The following is a 12,582-nucleotide window of genomic DNA, read 5'->3' as shown; positions in this document are numbered from 1 at the left end:
GAGAAATGAACATGAATTCAAAATAAATGTGAATTCCAATGGATTCGGACAACTTTCTTATATTCTCTAATGAGGTCATGTACAAATGCACTATTGCACCAGGAATTGGTGCTTGATGACACTAAGATCATAGGCCCTATTCTTTTCACATGCCACACTGAAGCATTTGCAATTCTGGAGAAACCTCCATGTTACCTGTCATTCATACCAGTGCAGTGAAGCTGTAGAAGTAGAACTGGAATACAGAACAGGGTGACTAATTCAGTGCTCAGACAGTGTTACTAGTAAGTGTGAAGCTTCTGTATTTTTTGCACTGCTTTAATCAGCCCATAACTTTAAACATTTCAACATTCCCTGAAAAAGGCTGTGTATAATAATATCTTCTCCCTCTGCAGACTGAACATATTCCTCCATATGATGTAGTGCCTTCAATGCGACCTGTGGTTCTGGTGGGGCCTTCATTGAAGGGATATGAGGTAAGGAGTCTTTCTGAGCAGAGCGGTTCTGTTCAAGCTGTGCAGAATGCAGGCCTTATTAGCGTCCTGTTTGTCACAAAAATGAACTGGATGCGGCAACTATTAAGTGTTACAAAATTAGATTTAGAAGTCAGGTTTCTTCTAAGGTGAAAGCACAGATACTCTGTGTACTTAAGACTTTTTAAACTCTGAATATGTTTTAATTAAAGCCATAGAGCTGATTGATTGATTGAAAACTTAACAGCAGGATAAACTCAAATAATTCCAAAGATCTATAATTTAAGCCTTGAAAACACTCATTATTAAAGACATCAATAATAGTAGAGGTCTTGCAACATGAAGATGAATTGTTAGGAAGCAAGAAGACACATATTTCGATGTGATGTTTATGAATTATCTTTTCATTATAAAATAAAAATGACAAAATTGATATTTATTGTACATTACTGTGTAATTCTCTAATTTAGAAAATGTCTGTATTCCTTTAAAGAAACCATTAAGGTTCATTTTTTATTTTATTTTTATTCTTTATAGGTGACAGATATGATGCAGAAAGCACTGTTTGACTTTTTAAAACACAGATTTGAAGGGAGGTAAGTTTGAAGGGTCATGTTACTCACATAAAGGCGCTGATTTCTAAGGCCTGTCAATCATTCTCCATTAAAGTCTCACTAGACATAGTGTCAGTTAAGTGTCCATATCTAATGAGTGTTCGACTGAAAATCACGCCATTCAAATGAACTGACTGACTTCCCTCATGATTAATGACATTAGGTTTGTAAGATTTTAAATTTATAGCAAATCCTCACAAGGTAGGAAATGTTTTGGGAACAAACGTTTTGTTGAGCTGAGCATGTACACTGACATTCAATCGGGTATTTTCCTCTAAAATCAATAGCATTTAAAAGAGCTTGCTCTGCCAAATTAGTTTAGCATATAACTGGTTTGGATTCCCTGTTTGCTTCAGTAATTATTTAGACCTCTGGTTATTTACAATGTTTAGCTTGATTACGAATTGTTAATATGAAAAATACAGATAAAACCCTGAACCCTGCCCTTAACCTTAACTATGTTTCTTAGTTTTGCTGAAAAATAACTAGTTTTGGATCAAGCCTAATGTGATTTAAATTAGACTGAACCAAATGTCTGTTGAACTAGAGGTTAGTTCTAAACATATGTGTATAAATCATAATAATTTGTATGATGATATATATAGATCTAGATAGATATATAGATAGATATATAGATATAGATAGATATAGATAGATGTGTATATACACTCACCTAAAGGATTATTAGGAACACCTGTTCAATTTCTCATTAATGCAATTATCTAACCAACCAATCACATGGCAGTTGCTTCAATGCATTTAGGGGTGTGGTCCTGGTCAAGACAATCTCCTGAACTCCAAACTGAATGTCTGAATGGGAAAGAAAGGTGATTTAAGCAATTTTGAGCGTGGCACGGTTGTTGGTGCCACACGGGCCGGTCTGAGTATTTCACAATCTGCTCAGTTACTGGGATTTTCACGCACAACCATTTCTAGGGTTTACAAAGAATGGTGTGAAAAGGGAAAAACATCCAGTATGCGGCAGTCCTGTGGGCGAAAATGCCTTGTTGATGCTAGAGGTCAGAGGAGAATGGGCCGACTGATTCAAGCTGATAGAAGAGCAACTTTGACTGAAATAACCACTCGTTACAACCGAGGTATGCAGCAAAGCATTTGTGAAGCCACAACACGTACAACCTTGAGGCGGATGGGCTACAACAGCAGAAGACCCCACCGGGTACCACTCATCTCCACTACAAATAGGAAAAAGAGGCTACAATTTGCACAAGCTCACCAAAATTGGACAGTTGAAGACTGGAAAAATGTTGCCTGGTCTGATGAGTCTCGATTTCTGTTGAGACATTCAGATGGTAGAGTCAGAATTTGGCGTAAACAGAATGAGAACATGGATCCATCATGCCTTGTTACCACTGTGCAGGCTGGTGGTGGTGGTGTAATGGTGTGGGGGATGTTTTCTTGGCAAACTTTAGGCCCCTTAGTGCCAATTGGGCATCGTTTAAATGCCACGGCCTACCTGAGCATTGTTTCTGACCATGTCCATCCCTTTATGACCACCATGTACCCATCCTCTGATGGCTACTTCCAGCAGGATAATGCACCATGTCACAAAGGTCGAATCATTTCAAATTGGTTTCTTGAACATGACAATGAGTTCACTGTACTAAACTGGCCTCCACAGTCACCAGATCTCAACCCAATAGAGCATCTTTGGGATGTGGTGGAACGGGAGCTTCGTGCCCTGGATGTGCATCCCACAAATCTCCATCAACTGCAAGATGCTATCCTATCAATATGGGCCAACATTTCTAAAGAATGCTTTCAGCACCTTGTTGAATCAATGCCATGTAGAATTAAGGCAGTTCTGAAGGCAAAAGGGGGTCAAACACAGTATTAGTATGGTGTTCCTAATAATCCTTTAGGTGAGTGTATATCTAGATAGATAATATATTTGTTTAGTTTTATTTTGAATTTGTTTTATATGGAATGTGGTGTTATTGTTGTTTTAAACATCAATTTGAATTAAATGCATAGCAAATGTTACAGTTTTGGGAAGATCTAAAAAAATAAATAAAATCACTCTGTGTATAAACAGACAGAGCAACCAAATGGCTCCAGGTTTGTGATCTTCAATCACAGAGTTCCAAAAACATTCAGGCTTCAGTCATGCCACTAATTGAATCTGATCACTGTATTTATATTTATGTCATAGTAAATATCATTTTGAGAATGGCAAAAATTGCCTCATCAAATCAAAGTGCTGCCAACTTTAATCTTAGTTCTGATCTGTATCTTTGCTGATTTCGAATCACTTTTGCCATTTGAAATAAACAATGTTGACTGATTTGAAACATCACATGGAAATCATGTCATCTGCCCGACAGAATGTATTATAAATAGGATATTGTTTTCCTTTGAGATTGAAATGAGTCTATTAGCTGTTGATAGATCTGTGGCACTTCCTAAAAATAGAAGCATGTTATTTCCAGAACAAGTTAAATATAGCTTGTGTTGAATTGTTGGGCTTTAGGCTTAATAATGAAGTTCTACTCTGCAGCTTGTAGTCAGAAAATTAAAAACGAGCAACAGTCCAGTTTACTTCATTATACAGGCATAATCTCAGGTAAACTGCTTAGGAGCCAGTGGCATAACTATAATGGCACAAGGGGGTGCCGTCATTCTGTGCACTGTTTTCAACCCAGCTCAAGACTGGTACTGACCTACTGTTTGAATTTTCATCAGCTAAATCAGTGACAAATGATTAACCGTTAGACAGAGTGATCAGATTTTTTCCTTAATAACAACAACAAAAATACCTTTTGAGAAAATTTACTTTTTGGTGAAAACAAGCAGAACACACCCTTTGTGGCCCCAGTAACACTTACAGTGAGACTTGTATGTTGTTAGCAAATACTGTCTATGCAAAATTAGAAATCCTAGAAATCCCATCTGATACACTACATAAATGGTTACGTTTTGTCTTTTTTTTTTTTTTTTTTTTCCAGAATATCAATCACACGGGTCACAGCTGACATCTCACTTGCCAAACGCTCAGTATTAAACAACCCCAGTAAGCACGCGATAATCGAGCGCTCCAACACAAGGTCCAGCTTAGGTGAGTTGTGAATGTTTTCTTTTGTCTTATTCAATGTCCGATTCTGATTCACATGCAAGTAAAACAGCTTCAAGGTGATGCAGACAGTTCGTCAATGTGGAAATGTGGCAATCTGCGTTAATGTTGTTAACTGCGTTTAAATTATGGCTATTTTTGTCCCTTCCTAGATTAGCTGTGAATGCTATGTGCAAGACTGGTTGCACTAGAGTTTGCGCAGGCCCAACATAGCACATGCAGCTGCAATACACAGAATGTGGTTTCCAGCCTTTTCTGAGGTGACCATATACGGTTTCTCTCCCAGGGTAAAGAAACAAGAGCACGAGCTTCCAGTCTGTCCTCCCAGCTTTTAGTTGTTAAGTATGATTCCCTGACATTTCTGATAGGATTCTTACCAGATTCACTCATCAGCTTGAGATAATAACAAATGTAGTTCTTCACCAGCAGGACAGAATTGTTTTTTTACTTTTACTTTAATAGGAAGCTCCATTATGTTGTGGGCAGGCAATGCCAGTCTAATAAACTGCAGCTCAAAAATTGAAGTACAGTTAAACGCCGATACTATGATTACAATAAATTGTTTCACACTCTACTTAACCTCAGTGTGTCAGTGTAGATAATAGAAACCCAGTCATGAGAGAGAGTTCATTGCTAAACAGTATAGTTATAGAATGTACTCTCTGATGTACCAAAAACTACTTTTATGGTCTTGTAATTTTTTGTCTTTTAAGTGTGTTTTTTTTTCCAAGATCTGTATCATGTTATGCGGCCCTATCAATGATTCTTTATATTTTTTGGAAGTTGTCTAAATCAGCATTCAAGTGATAGCCATTTATTTCGGACATAAGATGATTGTGTATAGGCAGTGTGAGGAAAGTAACGGTTATATTGGTGTGTGTTGTTATCTGTTGGTTGACATATACAGTGAGGGGAAAAAAGTATTTGATCCCCTGCTGATTTTGTACGTTTGCCAACTGACAAAGAAATGATCAGTATATAATTTTAATGGTAGGTGTATTTTAGCAGTGAGAGACAGAATAACAACAAAAAAATCCAGAAAAACGCATTTCAAAAAAGTTATAAATTGATTTGCATGTTAATGAGGGAAATAAGTATTTGACCCCTTCGATTTAGTACTTGGTGGCAAAACCCTTGTTGGCAATCACAGAGGTCAGACGTTTCTTGTAGTTGGCCACCAGGTTTGCACACATCTCAGGAGGGATTTTGTCCCACTCCTCTTTGCAGATCCTTTCCAAGTCATTAAGGTTTCGAGGCTGACGTTTGGCAACTCGAACCTTCAACTCCCTCCACAGATTTTCTATGGGATTAAGGTCTGGAGACTGGCTAGGCCACTCCAGGACCTTAATGTGCTTCTTCTTGAGCCACTCCTTTGTTGCCTTGTCTGTGTGTTTTGGGTCATTGTCATGCTGGAATACTTATCCACGACCCATTTTCAATGCCCTGGCTGAGGGAAGGAGGTTCTCACCCAAGATTTGACGGTACATGGCCCCGTCCATCGTCCCTTTGATGCGGTGCAGTTGTCCTGTCCCCTTAGCAGAAAAATGTTTGACGGTGGGGATGGTGTTCTTGGGGTCATTCCTCCTCCTCCAAACACGGCGAGTTGAGTTGATGCCATAGAGCTCGATTTTGGTCTCATCTGACCACAACACTTTCACCCAGTTCTCCTCTGAATCATTCAGATGTTCATTGGCAAACTTCAGACAGGCCTGTACATGTGCTTTCTTGAGCAGGGGGACCTTGCGGGCGCTGCAGGATTTCAGTCCCTCACGGCGTAGTGTGTTACCAATTGTTTTCTTGGTGACTATGGTCCCAGCTGCCTTGAGATCATTAACAAGATCCTCCCGTGTAGTTCTGGGCTGATTCCTCACCGTTCTCATGATCATTGAAACTCCACGAGGTGAGATCTTGCATGGAGCCCCAGACCGAGGAAGACTGACAGTTATTTTGTGTTTCTTCCATTTGCGAATAATCGCACCAGCTGTTGTCACCTTCTCACCAAACTACTTGATGATGGTCTTGTAGCCCATTCCAGCCTTGTGTAGGTCTACAATCTTGTCCCTGACATCCTTGGACAGCTCTTTGGTCTTGGCCATGGTGGAGAGTTTGGAATCTGATTGATTGATTGCTTCTGTGGACAGGTGTCTTTTATACAGGTAACCAGCTGAGATTAGGAGCACTGCCTTTAAGAGAGTGCCCCTAATCTCAGCTCGTTACCTGTATAAAAGACACCTGGGAGCCAGAAATCTTGCTGATTGATAGGGGATCAAATACTTATACCCCTCATTAACATGCAAATCAATTTATAACTTTTTTGAAATGCGTTTTTCTGGATTTTGTTGTTGTTATTCTGTCTCTCACTGTTAAAATACACCTCCCATTAAAATTATAGACTGATCATTTCTTTGTCAGTGGGCAAACGTACAAAATCAGCAGGGGATCAAATACTTTTTTCCCTCATTGTATATATGTACTATAGAATTTAAAGCTAGCTTTTAAAATCCCTTATTACTGTTTTACTTTATTGAATATAAGAAGTGTGCAGCTTGTTTTATTCAATGAAACAACATAAGTATGTGAGAAATACGGTCACTGCGATGTTAATGGTTGAGTGATATATGTGAGTGATATATATTGTTTTCTTAAACTTTTCAGATAAACACAATGTCTGTCTTGCCGTCTGCATTTCCTCAAACTCATGTTGTAGAAATCTTTTAACAACACATAGGAACCTGCTTAACCGATGACAAAAACACATCACAGAAAGTAGCAGCTGTTTGGCAAATCATCTTGCTGAATCTAATGCACCATATTCCTAGGAACTGAATTACTTAGATAAATGAGTTCTGATGTCCTAAGTGATGTTCTACTTCTAAGCTATTTGTATATCCTAATAAGATTTAATGACATGATGAAATTCTTGAAAAAGTGTTCTATTTGGGGTCAGTATACAATAAACAAAACCAAGATTTCGATTTTGTAATAAATAATATGGTAATTCATAATATGGTATTCAGTTTTCTGATTACGAAGGTCTTTCTATTATTGATTATTGATATAAAGTTGATCCTAGTGCTGACCACAGTGTTTCAAGTCTTACATCGTTCTTTGGCTTTTGGCACTTTCAGTTACCATGTGCAGAACGTGCCAGGGTGTCATGTTTTGTTGCTGTGCTCCATGTGCTCCACTGTCCAGTACTGGTGCTTGCAGCTGGTGCTAATGCAATAGGTTGATCACATTGTATGATTTAACATGAGGACCTGATTTTCCTGGCTTTTTCCATTCTATTGCTCTCATTATGCCCTCTCCCATTCCAGATGTTGTGGGTATGTATGATATATTAGTAGCTGTTTGTGCGCATTCAGTATTTGTTGTGTGCAACAAGACCATTGCTATGTACTGATTAGAGAAAGAGATTATAAGAAATTTAATGAGCTGCAGAATTATCTTAAAGGTTTTGGCTTGTATTTGTATTCACAAGAAAAGTATCAGATATGTTTTCCTTTGATACGATAGGATTCAAAACTGGATTTCAGAGATGTATCCTTACAGAATACTTTAGTTTAACAAAACAGAGATGGCCAGAGATCTTATTAGATCCATTAGGCTACAGAATAGCAGGTACAGGCAGTATAGTTTAGCTGATTCACAATGACAAGTTAGAATACATTGTTGGAAATGTGTAACTTCTTATGCAAGAGATTATTTTTTTAGTGTAATTGAAACACCAAAGTATATTATATTAACAGTGACAGTAACAGTTTATCTTCTGACCTTTATTTATTTGAGAGCAAAGAAATACAAGGAGTGAAATTAAATGTATATAGTATATAGAGTGTAATAATGAGTGTCCCTACATGCATAGTAAAATACAAATAAAGTATCTTGTTTACAATAATAGAATCTTAAATGTAAATTAAATCTAAAATACAAATCATTACAACAAAGCTAAATAATAACATCAATAACGCAATTTGTTTGACCTTGCTTACTGATAAATATTGTATTTGTCCTCATAGAGCTAAAACAGAAGGTTTGCTTGCAACATGGTCAAAGATTGTGTCTTAAACAATCGTGCAGTAAGCCTTTCAGTCATAAAAGAATCAAGCCAAAACCATCTCTGTGGTTAGTGTAGTAGTAATAGTATAAAACTGTTTGTTTATATCCTGAATAATGAATAAGAACAAAAGAAAGTTTACAAATGAGAGGAGGCCATTCGACCCATCGTGCTCGTTTGGTGTCCATTAATAACTAATTGATCGAAGGATACTATCCAGTCTATTTTTAAATGTTCCCAAATTTTCAGCTTCAGCCACATCGCTGGGGAGTTTGTTCAGATTGTGACAACTCTCTGTGTGAAGAAGTGTCTCCTGTTTTCTGTCTTGAATGCCTTGAAGCCCAATTTCCATTTGTGTCCCCGGGTCCGTGTGTCCCTGCTGATCTGGAAAAGCTCCTCTGGTTTGATGTGGTCGATACCTTTCATGATTTTGAAGACTTGAATCAAGTCCCCACGTGGTCTCCTCTGTTGAAGGGAATGAGTCATCTTGACCCACCCTTGTTTCTCTGTACATTCTCATCTCACAATCCCATTTTATCTTTCTTATTGTTTCCATACCTTACTTTGTCAAACAGGTTGTTATGGCAAACCTTTATTTTGAATGGATTTCACTTTTCATCCTCCCAGATCCCCTTCACAAAATAAATGCTGCAACCGAATATAGTTTGATTCCATACCATACATCTTTAAAAAGGTTTCTTGTTACTACAAAAAAGAAAGTGTTATTTAGTTATTATCATTAAAATTGGGAATACAGGTATGTGTGGTGGCTTATAATCAGGATCTTTAAGAATCGCACTAAATGGTTTATTGTCATTCACTAACCCACTCCTAAAGTAAACTTTAACTCCACGCTTTTAACAACCTGGACAGGTCTATAATTTTAATACTGTACAATGTTATTGCTACTATTAATTTATTTAATAAGTATGCACATTTCCTTATATTAACCCAATGCTAATATAACATCAAACAAAACCAAACCAAACTGCATCCTTTGACCAATAAAGAAATGGAGCCATTACATTTTATCACTGCAGATATTGACACCTCGTTTATCCTGTAGTGTTTTGTGCTCCTGCTCACATTTACAACCCCATGGATGAACTATCTGATTTGCTTTGCTTCAGCCCTGAATAATTAAGTAATGGACACATCCCTTATAAATACTCTGTGTAGCTATCCTGCGCTACACAGTTACAGCAGGGCAGGGGCCTCCTCCATCCAGTATAAACATCTGTACTGTAGGGCCGGCTCTTGGCGCACTCTTTGGTAAAGTGTTTGAAGTGCCACCCAGATAAACAATTAGGCACGCTGCCTCCACCCAGTCTTTCTGTTGTAGGCTAAACGCTATTGTGTTCAATAACCCTTTTCATACTCTGTGTCAATGGTGCAAAGGAAATGTGGTGTTCCTGGATATATATATTATGTTAATGACAAATATATTTGTTCAAAATTAGAGCTTTTTACATTGGAGGTTCTGTTGTCCTGTAAGCTGGATAATTAATAACATTTTGTTGTAATTTTTCCCTCTCTGTTAATGAGATTCCATTTAAAACGCCTGGAGATGATGGAGCTGACAAATACTCTGTTATAGGACACGTGGAGTGACAATATTTCTTTGCTTTCTTGTAGCTGAAGTACAGAGTGAAATAGAACGAATATTTGAACTTGCAAGAACCTTACAGCTGGTGGTGCTGGATGCTGACACGATCAATCATCCGGCTCAGCTCGGAAAAACCTCCCTGGCTCCCATCATCGTCTATGTAAAGATCTCATCTCCAAAGGTAAGCTGACGTGTCACCAATAAATACATTTTTCACCTCACTTGTAGTTGGGAATCTGCATGTCTGGAAAGCTTGCTAACATTGGATTAGATGTCTAGTGAAAGCTTTAAAAAACACATTTATTATAATACGTAAAGAAGCAGAGCTTGCCTGAGTGAAGGAGGACATGCAGAAAGTTCAAATGCAGGAGTGTGGCAGATTTATAACTTTGACATTTTGTAATGAGGACATGGAGTCATAATTCTGCTAAGATCAATAAACGAAAACCCTGGCCTTTGGGTTGTAAGCCTGGATAATAAATGTATTAAATATCTCTCTGATAAAAGTGCCAGAATGTTGTCAGACTTAGCCATGCCTCTTCGACAGCCACAAAAATTAAAAAAAAAAAAGTCCAAAAAGCCACATTGTAAATCAGATCCCCTACACATTAGTTCAGAATTGTGCCTACAAGTAAATCATCTTTCCTCCTGTGATTGCAGCAGGTTTAAAATGTCAGTGCACTGATTCTAAAATCCTGTTCGTGTAACAATGTAAGCCCCTCATAAAAGGTATCGAACCAGTGGCAGTTTAGACTGTGTTTCATGTCCATTGCCAAGAAACATAGATTTTAGAACATTATCAAACTGGGTTTTGAAAAAATCTGTTTAATGCAATCCCTGTGTTTGACCCTTCTAATGCATCAACAAAATGCAAGGCAGCCATTGGAATCCAATTTAGGTCTCTCTGCAGGTCTAATATAATCCAGCCAAGCTACGTGCAGGAGAGAAAGAAAAGAAAGTCTGTCATACTAAACTCATACTGAACTTGTAAATGTGAACCCAGGAAGAATATAGGCCATTGTTTTGAACAGTCACTATACATTTGCTTGGTTGTTAAATCAGCGGGGGTGATTGGGTATGATATACACATCATAGACACTGTACAGCCTTCCTGGTCTGACACTTTGTTTGCTTTTGCCCTTGTAAAGGTTTTACAGAGGTTAATCAAATCCAGAGGGAAATCGCAGGCTAAGCACTTGAATGTCCAGATGGTAGCAGCTGACAAACTGGCCCAGTGCCCTCCGGTGAGTAACTTGCACCAATTAGAACAGTCCGGCACCGGCACGGGCAATAGATCTGTGCAAGATTTCTTATCTGCCCTTCTCTTTTTTAAACAGACAAGTTATAAATGACTCTGAAACTGGAAGCTAAGTGTTGCAACATACGTATATATCTATGAAGCAGATGGTTCAGTTATTTATGATGTATGTATACAGGTCATTCTGATACCGTTACCGTAGATGAGTCATATAATATAAAAAATAAATGTTTTATAAAATGTTAGTAGTGGTGCATGCTGTAATTAAATACATTGAAGATATAAGCAGTTTGGGTTTCTGCAGAGTGTGCATTTAAAATCTCCTTTAGTTGGTATAGTATTGTATCACAGTCTGTATGTATTTTCTGAGCTTTATATTGCGATTACAATTTAAAAAAAATTCAGAGGGGGATTTTAACGCTGCTTACATTAAAACACTGTTGGATGCACATAGGGACGCTTTTGTACCTTTAAAGCCATTTGCATTTAGCTTTGAGAAATCAGCACTTTTTAATTCTATTTAGAAGAAATGTGTTGCACAAATCAATGATTTGCCTTTAATGTAAACTCATCTCTTCCTATTTCAATGTACTAAAAAAATGTGTCTGTATACGTAATGGTTTGAGAGTTTGAGAATGTCAGTCACCAGTGGAAGTTTCACAGAATCTATTTGTCTCCAGACAGCACGGTATCTTTTAATATTATTATTATTATTAGTAGTAGTAGTAGTAGTAGTTGTATTATTATTATTATTATTATTATTAATTTGAAGACATCTTCTGTTCTTGGACAGCTTGGATGATCTTGAGACGTCTGGTACTGAGCTTCTGTAAGGCTTTCTCTAAGATTATCGTTTTCAATTGTGTTCTGCTTCACACTGTTTCTCCTCCACACAGGAAATGTTCGACGTCATTCTGGACGAGAACCAGCTGGAGGATGCTTGTGAGCACATGGCAGACTACCTGGAGGCCTACTGGAAGGCCACGCACCCGGCCAGCTGCAATCCCCCCAATCCGCTCCTCGTTCGCACCCTGGCCACGGCCGCTCTCCCGTCCAGCCCCGCACCGGTCTCCAACCTGCAGGTACAGGTCCTCACCAAGCTGCGGTCTAACGTGGGGTTCCCCACAACCTGCAAACAGGAGCGCGACATGACGGGAGCACAATCCGGGCTAGAGATGAGAAACCTGCAGAGTATTACAATGTCGGGCTAGGGCTGTCTTGTTGCATCCCTTCTGCCTTCTTCTGAGGCCCTATTAAGATGTACTGGGTCGTTTGGTTACGTAAAATAACCAAAAAAAAAAAGTCCTGACCATTGTGCTCCATGCTGACTTGTTTATTTTGCTAAAAGGAAATGTAGGTTCTAATCATTAAACACTCTCTTCTGGGTTCAAACCAAGAGGATCAGCTTTATTTCTTTATTCCTACAAAAACTGGAAGCATGCTGTTGCCAGGTGCCAGTAAAAGCAAAATAAAATGCTTACTGCCA

General features: G+C 38.3%; 1 protein-coding gene across 7 annotated transcripts in view; it reads left to right on the top strand.

The window, feature by feature from the left end:
* The window catches only part of LOC136770378 (voltage-dependent L-type calcium channel subunit beta-2), a 125,722-nt gene that overhangs the window by 110,563 nt on the left and 2,577 nt on the right, over positions 1–12,582 (top strand). For all 7 annotated transcript variants that reach the window (XM_066723394.1, XM_066723390.1, XM_066723392.1 and 4 more), the window contains 6 exons: positions 396–476; positions 1,011–1,069; positions 4,051–4,160; positions 9,868–10,019; positions 10,987–11,082; positions 11,993–12,178. In XM_066723394.1, the coding sequence (XP_066579491.1) occupies positions 396–476; positions 1,011–1,069; positions 4,051–4,160; positions 9,868–10,019; positions 10,987–11,082; positions 11,993–12,178 (684 nt within the window). The remainder of the gene's footprint in view (positions 1–395; positions 477–1,010; positions 1,070–4,050; positions 4,161–9,867; positions 10,020–10,986; positions 11,083–11,992; positions 12,179–12,582) is intronic.

Source organism: Amia ocellicauda, chromosome 2 (genome assembly GCF_036373705.1).
Source record: "Amia ocellicauda isolate fAmiCal2 chromosome 2, fAmiCal2.hap1, whole genome shotgun sequence".
In the NCBI taxonomy this organism is placed as follows: domain Eukaryota; kingdom Metazoa; phylum Chordata; class Actinopteri; order Amiiformes; family Amiidae; genus Amia; species Amia ocellicauda.
Note: the sequence above shows the minus strand (reverse complement) of the source record. Positions and strands in the feature narration are given on the sequence as shown.